This window comes from Frankliniella occidentalis, unplaced genomic scaffold (assembly GCF_000697945.3).
Source record: "Frankliniella occidentalis isolate FOCC.00 unplaced genomic scaffold, Focc_3.1 Scaffold36, whole genome shotgun sequence".
Taxonomy (NCBI): domain Eukaryota; kingdom Metazoa; phylum Arthropoda; class Insecta; order Thysanoptera; family Thripidae; genus Frankliniella; species Frankliniella occidentalis.
Genome location: NW_026267166.1, coordinates 1,815,490 through 1,834,016, shown reverse-complemented (window position 1 = coordinate 1,834,016; position 18,527 = coordinate 1,815,490). Strand labels below are relative to the sequence as shown.

The window sequence follows — 18,527 nt, the reverse complement described above, 5'->3', positions numbered from 1 at the left end:
CCCTCCGCGCACCCTCGCCGCCCGCCCCTGCCGCCTCCAGGCGTCCTGACCCACATATGCAGCTCGGCCGCGCCTCCCCTCCCCCCTCCAGTATGCGTGCATCCACTCGTCCATCCATCTCTCTGGTGGAAGCCTCCCCCGACTGGGCCAGGTTCGCGTCGGGCCGCGCTAGCCCGCGCCGAGCCTAGTCGGGGCCAAGTAGCGCGCCAAGTCGGACCCGCTCAGTGTGCTCCGCTCCGCTCCGCGCTCCGGGCCAGGCCAGCAGCCCCGCCGCGCTGCCACCTGTCGACGCGGTCGTGTCGTCGCGGATGCGAGAGCCTCGCGGAGCCCTCGGCGCCATGCTCCGGCCCGGCCCCCGGCCCGTGCTGGGCTTGCACCGCCTGCCGCGCCTGCCCAACAACAATGTGCCCAACTTCATGATCGATACCTCTGACGCCGACCCGGATGACGGTGAGCTCGCGGGGCACCTCGGCGCCCTGGCCTGGTTGTGCAGCTGCTGCTTCCGGATACCTCCCTGTGCAGCTCCGTCCTTGTCTCACTCGTGGGGCAACGCCACTTGAAGGCTCTGCGGAATCAGTCGGCTTCCTGGGCCAGGCACCTGGTGGGCTCGTCCCATGCCCCCTCCTGGTAGAAGAGATGCTGCGCGTGCTGGTCCAGTGGGTTAGCCCCCCCCCCCCCTTTCCCCCTCACCTTCCGCGCCACCCTCTCCTCCACCTTTCCTTTGTGTATTTTCCAGTCCCACTAGGGTGGTCTCCTTTTCTGTGTTTTTAAATGGATACTGTGCGCCTGGTTCCGTGTAGGGGGAAGACAGATGTACTGATGTGGCTGATAAATCCCGCTCAATTCTGCAGTTATGCTGTACCGCTCACACGAGTGCGGGCGGACTTGCCTATCGCCCCTGTCCACGGCGCCTAACAGGTCGAGCGAGTAGGCAACCCGCCTGGACTCGTGCGTGCGGTACAGCATGACTACAGAAGTGAGCGGGGTTAGTCAGCCACCTAGTAGTGTGTAGACTGGTTGTGTGCGTGTAGCAGGTTGGCCTCTTGCTCTAACGTGAGCCGTGTAGACTCGCCCGCCCTGCACGGGTGCATGCGAGCTGCCAATCTGGCCTGCTGCAGGGGCTCAAGTGGGCGGGACTACATTGCAGCGAAGGGTTGCCTTGGTTTTTCGTTGAATTTGTGGAATATGGTGCACCATGGTGTTGTGTTGTGGTCGACTGAGAGAGAGTAACACAACTTCGTTTCTTCTCCAGGCCAAAACCAACAGGGCGAGCAGGAGCTGGCCACAAAAATGCTTCAAATTCAGTCCAAAAGATTCTATTTAGATGTCAAACAGAATAGGAGAGGGCGATTTATCAAAGTAGCAGAAGTAAGTTTTTGTAGTGATCCCTTATTGATGAATTGTCAGAGTGAAGTTAAATTTGATAATTAATCATTAATCATTTTATTGACAGATTGGTGCTGATGGTAGACGGAGCCAGATATTCTTGGCACTATCCACAGCAGCAGATTTTAGAGACCATCTCTCTTCATTTAGTGATTTTTATGCATCTCTTGGTAAGTAAATTTTTAATTTGTCAGAAATTGGTTTTATTGAAACAGTACTTTTCTGATGGAAAACTGTTTCTAGGTCCGCCAAATCCAGAATCAATGCCAGAAGATGGAAAACTTAAATCAGAAATGATGATCAAAGAAAATCGCCGCTACTATCTGGACCTGAAAGAAAATTCGCGCGGGCGCTTTCTTAGGGTGAGTGGAGTTCAGAGAAAAGCGTCCAAATGACATTGTTGTCTTTTTCTGTTCCTCCGAATAATTGATTTTATCTATACAATTGTACTGTTGCCCATGCTTTGCAAAATACTTTAGTCAGTTAATTTTTTGTAGTGTGCACAGGTATCTCAGACCATCACGCGGGGAGGCCCGCGTTCACAGATCGCCATCCCAGCTCAGGGTATGATAGAATTCAGGGACGCTCTCACAGACCTCCTGGACGAATTTGGGACCGATGACGGAGGATTCAAAGGGGAACTCCCTGAAGGGCGACACATGCGTGTGGAAAACAAGAACTTTTACTTTGACATCGGTCAAAACAATCGAGGGATCTACATGCGCATTTCAGAAGTAAGAATTTGATCTAATCCTTTGAAACATTATTCTTTTGCTTCGGACTGATGTTTGAAGTGAAGCGTTATGCAGAGCTTTCCTTTAGCGCAGATGCTTGTGGCTATTGGTGTTGCAGGTTAAATCTAATTTCCGGACAGCCATCACGGTGCCCGAGAAATCGTGGGCTCGTTTCCGGGACATCTTCGCCGATTACTGTGACAAGATGAAGGACGGCAGCACATCAGGAGCAACTAGTGGCGACAAGGCATCATCAAGTGGTACAGATATTGGCCCCGGGCCCAAGTGAGGTTCGCAAATCCTAGACACAATGTCCCTTGAATGGGACGCCACTTCCCTCCAGGACGGCCGACGGCATCGACGCGATGACAGGACTTGTTGACAGTGGGGACCCAGTAGATATTGTAAAGGAAATGAAATTAACAATAGACTCAAACTGCTGCTGGTTTTTTTTGGTCTAGGTTACCAGGGTATACCATGCCCTGTAGTGATGGTGATTGTTAGTGCGAATGGACTGAAGTTTGAATTGGACGGACCTTTGTTGCTGCCATTCCATGTTTGGTAATGGGTCGGTGGGTCGGCTGGGTGTTCGAATCTAGCACACACTCTTCAAGACAAAGATATAAGGTACAAAGTTGATATGTTCACTCTTGAGCCATATAAGATTGCTGTTTGAAACAAAAATGTATAGTACTCAGAATTGCAAAGTAATGTGAACAAGTGAATTTAGTCAAGGCAAGAAATTCTTATAGGTGTCAATCAATTAATATTACCTGTTTTCTGTTATGTTTTTATCTAAGAGTCACTGCGTGAACTAAATTAATTCTCTATTTCATTGATCTTTACTTATATAGTACATAATTATATAATCTGTTGATGACATGTATTGTTTTGGCTGTTATTGGACTTCTAAAAAAGTTTTTGTTGAATTACGTTCATTTATTTTGTTTCCTTTATTTTTTGTTTATGTTTTTGCTTTGATTAGTCTTTAAATACTTATGTATTTATGGATTTGTTTAAAAGTGTACAGCAAAGAATATGCTGAGGCTGTTAAAGTCGCCCGTACTTTTATGTTTTGAATGTTCTTCCTTTCATTTTGTTTGAACTGACATCAGCCTGTGATATGCCTTAGCTTACTCAATGGGGCCAACCCATTTCACATTATGCATAAAAGAAATAGATGTTTGTCCCTTTTGACACGGGTCTCAAACATTCATTCTAAATCATTTGACTACCTTGTAGACGTAACATACACAAAGGCCATGTTGAATTGCTAATTGAGTGGTTGTGCTCGTGCATGTCTCATACAGTGGCGTCAGCCACTCGGCGGTAAGACAACACTTGTGTGGTATGGTACAAATTATGTAAATATACAATTCAAAATTTTGTTAGAATATAAAATATTGCAGAGTGTCTTGTGAAGGCATGTGTAACCATCAGTTGAAGGAAATGCTGCGGTGCAGTCGGTTGAACAATTTGTTGATTGGGAGGTCTCCGTCTGTTAAACAGATCGGACTCCAATAATAATTATATTTGTATAAAACTCTGGTCTTTTCCATCTCCAGCGCCTAGCGCCAAGTGTGGACCGTTTCTTAAATCTGGCCAAGCGAGTGATCCATGTATGGGAAGGAATACATTAAAAATTGGTTTTCTATGTGTAATTTACATACTACCAGAATATTTAACAGATTCTTTTCTTTTTGTCTTGTGTTGATTAGATTGATATAAGAAATACATTAAGTACAGTAGGGAGATAAAAAGAGAGAATTAACTTGCATATTTTGATTGCTTTATTTCTTTGTTGTATTGTTGTAAACAAAGAGAAAAACATGCTCTTTGATGGAGATTTTCAAAGTTTAAATGTGTTGACAAGAGAAAGGTTTAAATGCGGGAAAGGTTTATATTTAAAGAGATGGTTGAGATGGTGGTGATAGCACAGAAGGTTATTTTTGGAAGATTCTGCTAAGAGATGCTTGTTGGGGTTGGAATGTTTTGGTTTTTCCTCATACCTTTTCTCCATCAATAAAGTGAAACTTAATTTATTTAATGTTGCATATGATTAAGTAAATGCACACAATGTGCTCCCCTTATTACTGTTCTTTAAAGAAAAGAATAATTAAAAAGCCTTCCAGATGCAGGAAGTTTTCATATCATGTGAAACATCAAGTTTCATCTTGTAATGACTCAACCGTCTCTAACAGTGTTTTCTGAAATTTCAAACTTTCTTTCAATGGAAACATTGCTGTACCCTGTTCATCAAATTTTTCCCTTCAAAAAGGCTTTTGGAATTAGTAATTTTGTTATGGAAACAAATGTATCTGCATCATAGTTAGTGAAATTTATTATTCAAAACTTTTAAAAATAATTTCAAATTGTACTTCCAACCCCTCCTTAGCCTTTTCTTATTACTTCTGTTGTGTCGTAAGGGTAGCACATTCTGGGTTGCTGGTCAACTCAGTGAAATGAGCAGATTTGTAGATATGAGTTATGATAGGATTTAAGATTTTCAGGAGAGGCTCCAAGAGGCGGTTGATAGTTGTGTTGTTGGCAATGAAATTTGTTAATGTGTGTGGTTTTAGCACAGGTGGCAGGCAGTTTTTCATGGTGGTAGGGATCTGTAAAGACTAGGCTAGATGTCACAGGATGTCACAGAATTTAAATAGAAAAAAACTAAAATAAAAATTAATGCCTGGGCTGTTGGGAATCTAGCCACTGCTCTGTAATTAGTCATGACAGGTTTTCTTTTCATAATTTTTCCTCATGAAGTGCACGTTTGGTATATTAAGAATGCATGTCTCTTTCATTTCATAAAGAGATTTCTTTTCTTTTTTTTTTAATTTTCTTCTTTCTATCTTTTTTTTTTCCTTTAAAATTTCTCTCAAATTGTGATCAATTGTAATTGTACAGCACAGGTAAATAGGTGGTATGTATGTTGTATCACAGTAGATGCAGAATGGTTTGGGATATAAGCTTATGGGCAGCTTAACATAGACGTTCTACATGGCTATCTAGGATGTTTGCTAATGCATTTCATTATTTTAAAATTTGTTGTTGATGTGATATTGGACAGGCTAGGAGGCTCGTGAAGTGTGAGCTCTTGTGATGATTCCGCCCGTATGATAAAATAAGATTTTTTCTTAGAGTGGTTACGATCAAGCACTATACCAGCTTGCTCAAGGAAAGAGATGATTTTGATATTTGTGTCTAGAGAAAAAAATCTGGCAGAAATATTTATTTTAATATGTATGGTTGTTTTTAGAGTGGTAAGGTTGGCTGGCTTCACGAACCTCCGGGAGGTGCTGTACAATACTGTTTATAGCTGTTTAACTCTGTTGTCAAATATTGTTTGTTCTACTCGCTGGTAAAAGATTTGTTTCTGTTTTGTTGGATTTGCTTTCTGGAGAGCTGTTTGTGTGGTACCTACTTGTATGTGCTGTATCTACACATTTTCAAAACGGGTTACGCCATGTATTATTAATTGTTATTACTATGATTTGGAGTCAGATTCAATTCTAATCACATCAAAATTCAGTTTGCATTTACTTTTTATTATAGGTGTTATTCTAATTACAATGAAAGTTCCTAGGAACTTTCAAATCAAAGTTTCAGTGCAAATACTTATTTGACGGGTAAATGTAAAATATTTCCTATATTGGAGTGGATTTGACAACAACAAATGCGTCTCATGTAGTAGGAAAGTATTTAATTATTTACTATCCTCAGCAATCCAAACCATCTAAATTTTATCATAGTAATTGACATTATTTTTGGCTCACTTTCTCTTCAACAGCAACAGGTTAGCTTTTTATAAATAACCAGGAAGAAACACTTGCAAAAAAAGGAAATTTATGAACTTATTGAACTGCCATCTAGTGCAAAGAAGCATTTTACTCTAGTTGATCTGTTGAAGTAAATGTAAGAGTCGAAGATCCTGTTGGAGACAACTAGGTATCTGGTTGAACCTCTTCTCTTGAATACTTTTCATTTACATGTAACTTTGTCTTTATATTTTCTTAACATCCAGCACATAACAAGTCAAAACCACACCAACATGTCTTTTGGAGTCAGTGTGTTGCATTGCAAAGTGTCAGGAATCTTATATGTTAAAGCAAGTACACTGCCATTATCCCATTTCTGGCAGAAAGGCTCCAGTTTAAAGGTAATTAGTGTCGTATATATGCGACAAATCACTTGAACCATGGGTATATATTGAATTTTGTTGTTGATTGTACTAAATAGATTATTTACTTCAGATGTAGCGCATTACAAAAGTAACACCCACATCTTCTTCTTGAAGAACTTGTCTAGTTCTTTTATGTTAGGGTATTTGAATGTCATTCCATACGAAGTCTCACTTACTTTCAGTTTCATCATATAGGGAACATCTGGGTGTGCTGGGCCTTAAGGAATTGGGGCACTACTTGTTCTAAAACTTGTTTGCAATCTGACATATTTTTTGGAACACTTTATGATGTGATATTTAAACTAAAAATTGTGTTGCAAAGTTCAGTTTCAGCTTTCACTGTGTTGAATACTCCTCACTCATTGGTTTTGAAGTGAAAGCAAGCAAGTGTCAAGCTTGGCAAGGTTTTGTATTCCAGCTCACCCAGCTTCATGAAGACTTGCTACCAAGCCACCTTCAATATACATACATGTATGGTTAAGAGTTACTGCAACATTTTCATCCCACCCCTCCTTGTTTGTATTGTTGTTACTAATATTATTCACAAAGGAGGAATTTTCATTTGTGCCGTTAGCACGAGCAACATTTGTCCTCAGCCCTTTATGATAATACAAATACAGTAAAGGAGAACACCTACACTTGTCTTTTTATTCAAAGGGTGCTTCAGGACATACTTTTAGTTCTGGCTTATTCATTTGCTTCTCATGTTCATTTTTTAAAAAATGCCTGTTTGCAGATTTGCTTCTGCCGTTCATGTTACAGTTTCTGTTTTTATTTCTTTTTGTTGATTAGTCTTAACATGTTAGAAAATTTCTTATTTTTTTTTTTTTTTTTTTTTTTTTTTTTTTTTTTAGTCTTTCATGCCATGTTCTTTGAGGTATCTAACTATTTTCTGTAATTGATTTAACATTCACTGGTGTAAAGGACGAATGCATTGGTATGTTATTTAAGTGTGTTTTTGTAATGGTGCAGGAGGTCTTTGATGTATTGATGTGGCTTTGTAGAAATAATCGTTTTGTCCATTCTGGTCAATTCAGGACATTCAAATCTTGTCAAACTTTATCCTTTGCCACTTCTCCAAATTTGGTGTTCCCTCATTTTACATAACCTTGAACTGTCGAGCACAGAATCTGATCAAAATCTTAGTGAACATTTTTTTTGTATTTACATGAAAAATTGGAAAGTGACTATCCTCTGGATAAAGTTGGAGCCAAGTATTTTGGCGTTCTAGAGAGCTCAATAGAATCTTATGGCGATAAAAGCAAATTTTTGGTTTTCTTATTTCATTTCCCATTATTGACCCAAGTATACCTCTTCTTTATACAATATCAAGAGAAGCTGGAGAATGGTGGTAAAAGAGTGTAGAGATGCACACAGTTATCAAATGTAGTTGTATTTTTTTTCTTTATCTTACACAAGTGTGGGTCCCTTTTCTTCACTAGTTGGTTTTAATCTTTTAAGAGACTCTTCCACCTCACCCTGAACTGTGTCAGACCACTTCTTTTCAGCAAGATTTTTCAAAGATAAGCGAACATATTCCTTTACAGCTTTCACACTTTCTGAATCAGATTTTGCTGATATCGGGATAATATCTTCAAATTGTATAAGTCTTTCACACTTCATGTTCTCGGGCAAATTTTCAGAAAATTCTAATGGGGGAAAACACAAAATTACTTAAACAATATCTTTCACTTTTGTGCAGTACTGTGATAGTTGATTGAATAACCTACCTTCTATATTAGCCAATTTACTTTTAATTTCTGAAAGCACTTCTTCTGATCCAGGTTGATCCATTTTGTTCACTATCAAAGCCATAGGCTTGTCTAAATAGCTTGGATTATAAAGTTCTAATTCCTAACATAAGAAATGGTCCAAGTTATAAAATGTAAAACACAAAACATTTTTTAACATAGTCATACTTTTACCTTAAGGAGTAACATGATTGTTTCAAGTGCAGATCTTTTAGGGTGCTGGAGATTAAGCTGGAATCCGGTCACATCAACAATCATTAACACAATATTAGTTCTCTCAATATGCCGTAAAAATTTGTGACCCATTCCATAATTGGCATGGGCTCCTTCGATAAGTCCAGGAAGATCAGCCATTGATATACTCCTGTGATCTTTATACTGTAAAATCCCAATATTGGGTTTCACAGTAGTGACTAGAAGACAATACCAAGTTATGAAAGTTCAATCTAAAAACACTGATATATTTTCAACATAAAGAAATATTAATAGATGTGCAGTTGCTTGCTTACATGGATATGCTGCAATTCTTGGTTTGGCATTTGAACATGCTTTTAAAAGAGTTGACTTGCCAGCATTTGGAAAACCTAAAAGGCTAACATCAGAAATAAGGGACAACTCAAGTGTCACATTAAATTTCTGTCCTCTGAGACCAGAGAAGTTGGTTGCAGGGTTTCCACCAACTCCTCCTCGTGCTAGGAGAACTGTCTCGTTGATTTTGTTTACTTCTCCTATAAAAATGAAAGATGTTAAGGGAGAGAAAATCTAATAAACAATGATATAATGAAAAATTTGTGAAGCTGATAAATGTGTACGCAAAGTTGATAATGCTAGTGATAGTTTAATAAAAATAGGGAAATACGCAAAATGATGAGGTTGAATACTTATTACCGATAATGAGCTTGTCATCAGTGATGGCCCTGACCCCACAGGGCACTTCCACAACTATGTCGGTTCCTCGCACACCCAATAATCTTTTTTCAATACTATTTCCACCATGTTCAGCTCTTATTTTCCTTTCTGGGTATTGGACAGCAACGCCCATCAAATCCTTGACTGAAATTAGACATCTTGATGTAATCAGGTAAGGTCATGAAAATTAAAGTTTGAGAGCACATGGTTTTAACGGACAACTTACCCTTAGACCCTTTCATGTATATGTCCCCGCCCTTACCTCCAACACCACCGAACTTCTGATTGCCCATACCTCCATTACCAGCTCGAAGATTTAAATGCACTTTATCAAAAAATGTGCCACGAAGTCTCTAAAAGCAAAATTGTTTTAGGAAGCTCAGACAAAACAAACCAAACAAATTAGAACACACTCCAGGCTTAAGAAAGGGCCGCCCCTTTTTCTCAAGCTTCAGGCAAATTTGTCAACTAACTATAGTGTACTTTGCCGTATCTACCTTTAATGACACCGATGTTACTCGCATGAGTAAAGATGGGCTAAGACAGACCATAATTGATCAAGCAATTGAAAACGATAATGACATTCTCTTTCTACAAATGAAAAAAGACATTAAATAGTGTTTTTCAACACTCAATACACCAATGTACCAAGCATCGAGGAACGGGAAGGTTAGAACAGATCGTGTCGGCTGCTGGTCAAAATAAACAGAGCAGCAAACTTTTCATACTTAGTCGTTAGTTGCTTTAATCCTCCCCGGTGATGTTTTCCTCAGTTTGAAGTTAGTCAACAAGAAAAAAAGGTTATGTTATCACCGCCACATTAGAAAGAAAAATCATATTTTAACTTGAAAATGAGCAGTAGTTCTACTTCCAAGGATGGACCATCAGCAAAGGTAAAATAGATTATTGTTTTGATGAAACTAAATACCGTACTACAGTGCTATTCGTTCGGCATCTTTTATTTTCAAATTGTGTGCACAACTGTTTTGTTTTGACGTCTACGTTTCGTAGAATGATGTCAATGCCTTTTCAGATTGGGTAAAAATCCTCTATATTTTTATTTATTGTTAAATTGTTTCCTTACATTTTCTTATTCGAGAAAAATTTATATGCGTAGTGGGTTATCTATCTCTCCAGACATTTAAAGGAAACATTTTTTACTCAGAATGTTTTCTTAAGCGAGAACCACGACTTTTGTTAGTCATCAAACGTGTCTAGTATTTCAACATTACCTTTGTTAAAATATTAAGATTTATAATGGTTGAAATTGTTATATTTACTCAGTACGGTTTCCAAGTGCTGTAATCGAGTACTCGTTTAATAGTTCTTGTCTTTATTTTTAGCGATATCGTAGAGATGATGACGAAAAAAGCAGTTCAGACTCAGATGACAATTATGTTCCCTATGTGCCAGTGAAAGAAAGGAAGAAGCAGCAGCTTTTGAAACTTGGTAGACTTGGGCAGGTTTGTTCTGCATTTAATTTATGAATATGGTGCATATTTAACTCTCTTCTGAGAAATTTTGTCTTCATATTGTATCTTAACACATTTTCTATTCTGTTTTCTAGTTAAAAGATGAAGGAAAGACCAAATCGTCAAGTGAAAATGAGAATGAGAATGACGAAGAAGATGGACAAGTGTGGGGACGAAAATCAAATATCAGTTTGCTTGATCAACATACAGAGCTGAAAAAGTTGGCTGAAGGTCAGTGAAGAAAAAAATTCTTGATATGAGATTTGATTTATTGAATATTATAAGGTATTGACTGGATGTATCTATCTTTATCAGCCAAGAAAGAAAGTGCCATGGAAAGACAACTAAAAGAAGAAGAACGTATCCTTGAAAGTGTTGCAGAAAGCAAAGCACTTATGGGTGTTGCTGAGCTTGCTAAAGGCATTCAGTATGAAGATCCCATTAAAACAAGGTAAGTTGACACATCTTGTTGACAACACTTTCACTTTCTTCTCGAGGACTATAATTTAAGGTTCCTAATTGGAGCAAGGCCACTACTTCATTCAAATAATATTTGTGTTGAAAAAACAGTATGGAAATCTAGTAGCTTAATTTATGTAGCAACTTCAGACTGAGGGCATGCAAAACTAGGAGGACGTATAACTCAGCTTAGAGTAATTTTATCAAGTGTAGTTTGTTAGAAGGAGTGGTCTGATTCTGTTTCTTTTCTCTCATAATAATCGAAGCAGGAAGACACCCTTCACACGAAGAGAAAGAGAAATTATACTGTGTATTCTGAGAAAACATGCATCTATCCTTGGAAACAAAAAGACTGACGCTAACACATCTCATTTGAAGAAAATAGCATGGCATCAAATTGGGTTGGAATACAACAGCATGGAAGAAGTTCAAGAACAGGTTGGTTATCTTATACCATCCCTGTCTTGGAAGCCACTAGTCATCCTAGGACTATTAAACAAATGCACTCATTTCAGGTGACATCTAAACAGTTGTTAAAAGTTTGGGAAAATATGAGGAGAAAGTACAAACCTGAAATACAAGCTAAAGTGGCTGAGTGTGCTGATATTACGATGGAAGATGAGATTGATGTGATGTTGTCTGCCCTTAGTGGAGCTGACTACTCAAGTCTTCCATTCAATGGTGATGGTTAGTACAGATACTTAATCCCTTTAATTTCTGGAAAATTTTTCTCACTTGACCACCCATAAATTTCACAAACCTGATACACTTTCAGGTGCAATTGAAGTGATCTTAAATGAACTCTCATCAGCAGATGGTAGAAATCTGATTGTTGATGAAGATTCTGACTATGTGCCTAGTGCAAATGAATTCACCAACGGAGTTAACACAAGTGGAAATATTGACCATCAGCCTGTTATGCAGTGCACAACCTTAAGTATGTTATCCTAAAACATGCCATTTTGTTCCAACAAATCGTCATGTAATACATATTTTTCCTCTCAGATACTTCAAATGCACTTAAAACATGGGATCAGTCAATACCTAGCCAGTCAGAAACTTGTGAAACTCACATTTCAACTACATCAGGAACAAATGCAAGAAGCAGAAAGTTTTTCCGGCATCAGAACCAAAGTACTTTAGATTTTCAGAGACAGTGTGATGAGATGCAGGACTTAAAATTAGAACTAGTTAGGCAGGAAGTTCGGGAGCAGACAGCACGTGCTCAAGAGGCTGAATATCGTATGCTTGCTGCAAAAGAAGCTGTGCGAAGTGCCAGAGCTAAAGCGGACATGGCTGAACTAGAACTTACCCAAAAAATGAGAGAGGCTGAACCAAATCCCTTCTAGTCTGTTATCATTTTAAAAAAACAAATTGTGGTGGAGTTACAATCCAATTGATTTTATTTTTTTTAACTTGCTCAAGGCTAACCTCAACACTGGCAGTATTAAAAGGCCAATCATTTTGATAATGTACGTTCCAGTAACCAATCAGACCTTGAACTTATTATTGGAACATATTTCAAAGGAAATAAAAGTTTTTTTCCTAGTGGCTTTCATAAACATAGGAAAATGAATAAATGTTATATATTATACATAAGATTTAATTTTATCTCTGTTAGGTATGTATAATTTCACTTGCCAGAGGTTGTCTCAATATCTTTAAGGTGCTATTGATATATTAGAGGGAAGACTGTTTTTATTGTCAACTTAAGTGTAGTTTTTAAGCTAAAGTTCATGAAATTCATATGAAATAACTAGATTATATTACAACTGTTGGTGCTTTTTGTAGAGTGTTTTCTACACTGCCGATGTAGCTGTTAAGGGATGATGTTTAAAAAAACTAATTATTCCTAACTCCTTAGGCAATTTGATGTTTTTATTCTTATCCATGGGTTTATCTGTTTTGCAAGAGATCTTTAATCAAATTTTGTTAAACTTTTACATCTTAGGTAATCTGTACAATTACGACAATTTCTGTGATACTTTTCCGTGTTTTTTAACTTTGTCCATTTGCCACAGGAGAGCCAACTGATAAGTTGAACTTTGTTACAACTCTTGCAATTTCAAATCGCTGGGAGGATTTTGACTGCATTGTTATTTGCCACGTTTACTTTTTATATGATGTTGAGTAGTGAGCAGTTCTATACTTTTCTTTGCACATTTTGTTTTCAAAGTGCTCTGATTAATACAGCTGTCTTTTCTTCCCTAAAACATTCGGAATACTTACAGTGGCCCCTCTTAAGCAATTATGTTGCGAGTTTGATATGTCTGTGTTGTTTTAATTTCTGAATGTTACCGGGTTTTCCAAGATAAGATACAGTTAGAAACATTTGATCATGATTTCTTTTGTATATTACTGTTATTAGCTGTTGATTTTTTAAAAATTATGTTGTTACACATTTGAAATAAAGAAACTACAATCTTCTTTAACATGTATTTATAATATTTTTCAAATTTTTTGAAGAAACAAGTTGCTTTTCTACTTTTTAACTGTTTTGCTGCCATCAGAAACAAATCAAACATAAATTTAATTGTAATACATTTTTGTTTAGCTTGACTCATTCTGAACTTGTTTGAAGTGGTGGCCATTATTTCTTCTTGTCTCTCTTTGTTGTGTTTTCACCTGTTGGGTGTGATAAAGTTTCTAACTTTGTTAAATTGGTTTTACTAATCTAAATCGATTATCTTTTCAGCTGGCGAGCACCTAGGCCCTTTCATCGAATGTCTGAAAGACGTCATGAACGAGTCCGTAAAAAGTTACATATTCTTGTCGAGGGTGAAGGTGTGCCCATACCTCTCAAAAATTTTGCAGATATGAAACTGCATCGTGGCATTGTCCAAGGGTTGGCTGCAAAAGGTATCACCCGTCCAACTCCTATTCAAGTTCAGGGTATTCCTACAGTGTAAGTTAATAGGAACAGTCATTAAACTAATACAGCGTTCTAATTGATAAATGTTATGTACGTGGACCTTCAAATATTACAATTTTCAATCATTCAGAAAATTGCTAATTTTATTTAATAATTTATGTGATAATCCACAGGTTGTCTGGCAGAGATATGATTGGCATTGCTTTCACTGGAAGCGGTAAAACATTGGTGTTTGTATTACCCATCCTTATGTTTACAGTTGAACAAGAAACTAAAATGCCTTTTATCCGTCACGAAGGGCCCTATGGTAGGCTTCACTCTTCAACTGCAACTATCATTTTCTAATTCAGGTTTTTAATACTTTTCTCATAAATTATTTACGCACTGCTTCCAGGTCTGATCATTTGTCCATCCAGAGAATTGGCCAAACAGACTCATGATATAATTCTTTATTATTCAAAGCACATGCAACAATGTGGTGCTCCAGAGATACGGTGCTGTCTAGCAATTGGTGGGGTTCCTGTATCAGAATCCTTAGATGTTATAAACAGGTAATAAGCCGCTGGGAGATTTTTGTAGCCATACCTAGTTTTACGTAACCCTTTTCTTATCAAATTAACTACCGCAAAATTATTCTCTTATATTGTTTTCTTTTGTTTGTAGAGGTGTGCATATTATGGTTGCTACTCCTGGAAGACTCATGGATATGCTTGACAAAAAAATGGTCCGATTGGATGTCTGCCGGTAACTATAAATACCTACATACTTTCAAATATTATCTGTGTGATTGGATATAAGGTGATGTACAGTCAAATTTTTCTGGTTAAATTCTACTTCTCTGTTTAACAAGATACCTCTGTATGGATGAAGCTGACAGAATGATAGACATGGGATTCGAGGAGGATGTGAGAACCATCTTTTCCTTCTTCAAGGTATATTAAGATTCTGAAAATGATTTTAAATGACATAACAATACAGTACAGTAACAATACAATATGAGTACAACATTAAACTGAAAATATTCAATTTTGTGTTCTGCAGGGTCAAAGGCAAACCTTGCTTTTCTCTGCCACAATGCCCAAAAAGATCCAAAATTTTGCTCGTTCGGCTTTGGTGAAACCAGTCACAATAAATGTTGGCAGAGCAGGTGCTGCCTCATTGAATGTTATTCAGGTAAGTGTACTCAAACTACCCTCTCGTCCTTATTTTTCTTTCTTTATTCTTGGTCACTAAGTCCTGAATAAGTTGAAAAATGCTTTGGCGTGTTTTTGCAGGAAGTTGAATATGTAAAGCAGGAGGCTAAGGTTGTATACCTACTAGAGTGCCTTCAAAAGACAACACCTCCTGTATTAGTGTTTGCTGAAAAGAAACAGGATGTGGATGCTATACATGAATATCTTCTTTTGAAAGGTGTTGAGGCTGTAGCAATCCATGGTGGAAAAGGTGATTAACTCATTCCAAGCAATAATATTAAAATTTATTTTGATTGATTGATTGAACAGTTTTTCATTCATATTATTGTTTTGTTATCTAGATCAAGAAGAAAGATCGCGGTCAGTTGAAGCTTTCCGTAGAGGTGAAAAAGATGTCCTTGTGGCTACAGATGTTGCATCAAAGGGTCTTGACTTTAATGAAATACAGCATGTTATCAATTATGATATGCCTGATGATGTTGAAAATTACGGTAAGCTACATTTTAACAAGACATTTTTTTCATGCCGAGGTAAAAGAGACATATTCTTACTGTAACAAAAAATATTTCTTGTGAACAGTGCATCGTATTGGTAGAACTGGCAGATCAGGGAAAACTGGAATAGCAACAACGTTCATTAATAAGGCTAATGATGAATCAGTTCTACTCGACCTCAAACATCTTCTACTTGAAGCAAAACAAAAAGTCCCTCCCTTCTTGGCTGCTCTGCAGTCTGATAATGAGAAATATCTTGATCTTGGAGGTAAGTAACGTTTCCTTTAGTAAATATGTAACTTGAACCTAGAGCAGTGTAGAATAAATGGAATAATGCTTTATTCTAGATGAGAGGGGATGCAGTTACTGTGGTGGTCTTGGTCACAGAATCACTGACTGTCCCAAGTTGGAAGCCATTCAGAGCAAGCAAGCTTCCAACATTGGCCGCAGAGACTATTTGGCCAGTAATGCTGCTGATTGGTAGGGTTATTGAAGGTAAGAAAAATAAATTTCATCCCAAAAATATTTAATTGTTTTAGAATACACATACACTTATAAATGCGCCTCCTCTAATTTACAAAATTATCATGTTTTCAGCAACTGCCAAATTAAAGAGGAAATTTTCAAGAGGAGCTGCAAAACCTCTTTTACGCAGCTCTTCTACCGACACCATAGCCCGGCCCTCAGAATCAGTGACATTTGAGAGCGATCTGTAAGGTAAATGAAGAAAAGTAAACACAAATATAATTCTATGTACCCAAATTGTGAACATTTAGTATCTAATTTACAAAATATTTAATGTATACATGAAAAAAATTAAACTAAGTAGAATATATTGGAAACCGACCTTAAATTATTGAGCAAGTCAGAGGTCCGATCAGCAACTTCCTTTACAATTTGAGATTCTACAACATCATCTCTTGCAGCTAACTGTACTAACTGGACTGCAATTTCCTTGTGAGTTTTTGTCATAATCATACTCTCTGAAAATGTTTCAACACACTTAGAACTTGATTCTTTATCCAAACAAAAGCTCAGCAAAATCTTGACATCAGAATTCACCTTTGGCATGAGGGGCCACAGAAATTTCACGAGCAGGAAGATTTACAAGAACATCATACAAGTCTGCACGACTCCCTATTGTGCTATCCCGAAATCCTGCAATGTAGCACTGACTCGCCTGAAATTCATATCAAATAAAATTGTAACATTGCTAAGTTTAAAAACAAAATTACATACTTTACTTAAAATTTTATTCTACCTTCAGAGTGGTAATTTCTTCAGGAACCAAATCAACCCAGGGATATAAATCATTTGCTTCTGGACGATGAGTCATCAAAGCAGGGAAACTACGAATCCACTGAAACAATGTTGGAAAAAAAAAAACAATTAACATTTTACATTTCAAAACAAAGAATGAAATAAATAAAACTTACTCTTTGAAGTGCTTGAAGGCTATGATGATAAACAACAACTCTTTTCCGAAGTAACATTGCTGTGTAGATTAATATAATTTCTAAACCAAACATGTTTATTAATTCTGAAACAAATTGAGTTTTTTGATTACTTTTAGCTAAGGTACTATTTTGATTTTGTTTTAAGTTTTCTTAGGACATTACCTTTCACCATGGTATGACAATTTTGGGAACCTCTAGGGGTATCAAACTCTCTGACAATAAATGTTCCATTTTCTTCAGTAGTACATGAGCCTGTAGTTGCCACAGATAAATACAGACGTAACATAATAGATGGATCACCTAATAAAGGTACACAAGAAGAAAAATGCTGTATTCAAATGGTAAGAAGTTTTGATTGGGAATATGTGATGATACATAGTACGAAGGCTTACCAGTTTTGCAGTATGTTTTACTAAAAATTCTAATTAATGTTTCATATTTTTCAGGATTGAAGTCATTGGTCCATAAAACCAATGCAAACTGTTTGACCTTCACGACAGAAAAGCAAATATGCATGGCATTAAGGCATGCTTCTTATTCATAACATTTATTAAAGAAAGTTGCAAACAAGAAATGATGGTACCCATGGCAGGTTGTCCGAATCAAAGACTTCAGTGCACCCTATATAAAACCACTGTTTAAAAGAATGTCCGAAGATAAAACGTTGTGTGCCATGTCCAGTTGCATTGCCCCCATCTCCTTCATTTAAGCAACACTTTCGAAGGGAGAGAGAACGTTGTTGATCCGATATGTAAGGAAAAGTCCATGCCCATAAAACATCTCCATTCGTGTCACGCTCTGAAAAATTATGTTTGATTACAGACATGTGAATGAAAGTTTCATAACATTTTCCTGAGGTGAACGCAGTGAATGCAGGATACTAATAACAAATTATAGGATATGTTGATTGAGGAATAAGGTTACCTATTATACTACATGAAGACAAAATTGCCATTTTAAACTTCTGTCATTCGACTCCTTGTTGACAGCCTTTGTCCAATAAAATAACTCGATAAAGAAGAGAAGGTAAATATAAACACAGGAAGACCAACTAGAGTTGACAGCTCGCTTGTCGACTGCTCAAGTGACACATTAGCAGTCGCCAAATGGGTTCCGACATCAACCGCTAGAGGACGCGCACGTAGATCACAAGCGCGCAGGTTAGGCTTGGCTTTGCTCGCTCGTTTCGTTTTATGAATACCAACGAGAATACCAATGGCAATGTAATCTGTAGATTGTGAGGTATTTTTCTTTGAATTGTTTACAAGGTTATGTTTTCGTATAGATCCAAACATTGGTTATCATTGATCAGAAGTTTTATCAGATTGATTTGTTCATTTATGTCGGTTTGGCAACTTCTTCGGCAGTCTTAAAATATCAGGTTAGTTTCGCAAAGTTGACCCTTTCTACATCCTATTTGAAACTGTATTTCTTTTTTTAGTTTTCTCAATCTTGTTTTGGGTTTTGTTTATATCACTGAAACTCCTTGTAATTTCATTGCACTTATTTGTCATGCTCTTGTTAATTCACTCACTCAGCGCTCATAGTTTCAGAGAACATTCTGACAAACCATTAATTGTTTAATGTTGAAATAGTTGCAGTTGTGTACTTTTCCTT

The 18,527-nt window shown here is 37.5% G+C and overlaps 4 protein-coding genes across 14 annotated transcripts in view; 2 read left to right on the top strand and 2 right to left on the bottom strand.

Annotated features, from left to right (window-relative positions):
* LOC113210761 (transcriptional activator protein Pur-beta) overlaps positions 1–7,569 on the top strand; it is a 25,827-nt gene extending 18,258 nt beyond the window's left edge. For 7 of the 11 annotated variants that reach the window (XM_052266203.1, XM_052266199.1, XM_052266202.1 and 4 more), the window contains 5 exons: positions 1,253–1,368; positions 1,454–1,556; positions 1,630–1,748; positions 1,884–2,122; positions 2,232–7,569. In XM_052266203.1, the coding sequence (XP_052122163.1) occupies positions 1,253–1,368; positions 1,454–1,556; positions 1,630–1,748; positions 1,884–2,122; positions 2,232–2,409 (755 nt within the window). In that variant the 3' untranslated portion in view covers positions 2,410–7,569. Of the gene's footprint in view, positions 1–303; positions 451–1,252; positions 1,369–1,453; positions 1,557–1,629; positions 1,749–1,883; positions 2,123–2,231 lie in introns of those variants that run through there. The other 4 variants (XM_052266200.1, XM_052266197.1, XM_052266196.1 and 1 more) reach the window with 4 other exon arrangements.
* Positions 7,114–9,660, bottom strand: LOC113210759 (GTP-binding protein 10 homolog). The gene is made up of 7 exons (XM_026428887.2): positions 9,461–9,660; positions 9,190–9,316; positions 8,943–9,107; positions 8,564–8,782; positions 8,229–8,467; positions 8,034–8,157; positions 7,114–7,952 (listed from the first exon to the last, which is right to left on the bottom strand). Exons 1-7 carry the CDS (start codon positions 9,512–9,514, stop codon positions 7,714–7,716), a joined length of 1,167 nt encoding a protein of 388 aa, XP_026284672.1. The 5' UTR covers positions 9,515–9,660; the 3' UTR covers positions 7,114–7,713.
* Positions 9,661–9,699: 39 nt separating this feature from the next.
* On the top strand, positions 9,700–16,295 carry LOC113210758 (ATP-dependent RNA helicase abstrakt). Its single transcript, XM_026428886.2, has 15 exons — positions 9,700–9,856; positions 10,307–10,426; positions 10,531–10,666; positions 10,751–10,886; positions 13,590–13,799; positions 13,940–14,073; positions 14,161–14,317; positions 14,430–14,510; positions 14,617–14,698; positions 14,808–14,939; positions 15,041–15,209; positions 15,301–15,450; positions 15,539–15,721; positions 15,801–15,948; positions 16,051–16,295. The coding sequence occupies exons 1-14, from the start codon at positions 9,815–9,817 to the stop codon at positions 15,935–15,937; spliced, it is 1,869 nt and encodes a 622-aa protein (XP_026284671.1). The 5' UTR covers positions 9,700–9,814; the 3' UTR covers positions 15,938–15,948; positions 16,051–16,295.
* On the bottom strand, positions 15,959–18,051 carry LOC113210760 (putative DENN domain-containing protein 10 B). The gene is made up of 9 exons (XM_026428889.2): positions 17,835–18,051; positions 17,494–17,708; positions 17,303–17,399; positions 17,073–17,210; positions 16,890–16,993; positions 16,715–16,813; positions 16,516–16,633; positions 16,301–16,436; positions 15,959–16,163 (listed from the first exon to the last, which is right to left on the bottom strand). Exons 1-9 carry the CDS (start codon positions 17,863–17,865, stop codon positions 16,028–16,030), a joined length of 1,074 nt encoding a protein of 357 aa, XP_026284674.1. The 5' UTR covers positions 17,866–18,051; the 3' UTR covers positions 15,959–16,027.
* Positions 18,052–18,527: the final 476 nt, after the last annotated feature.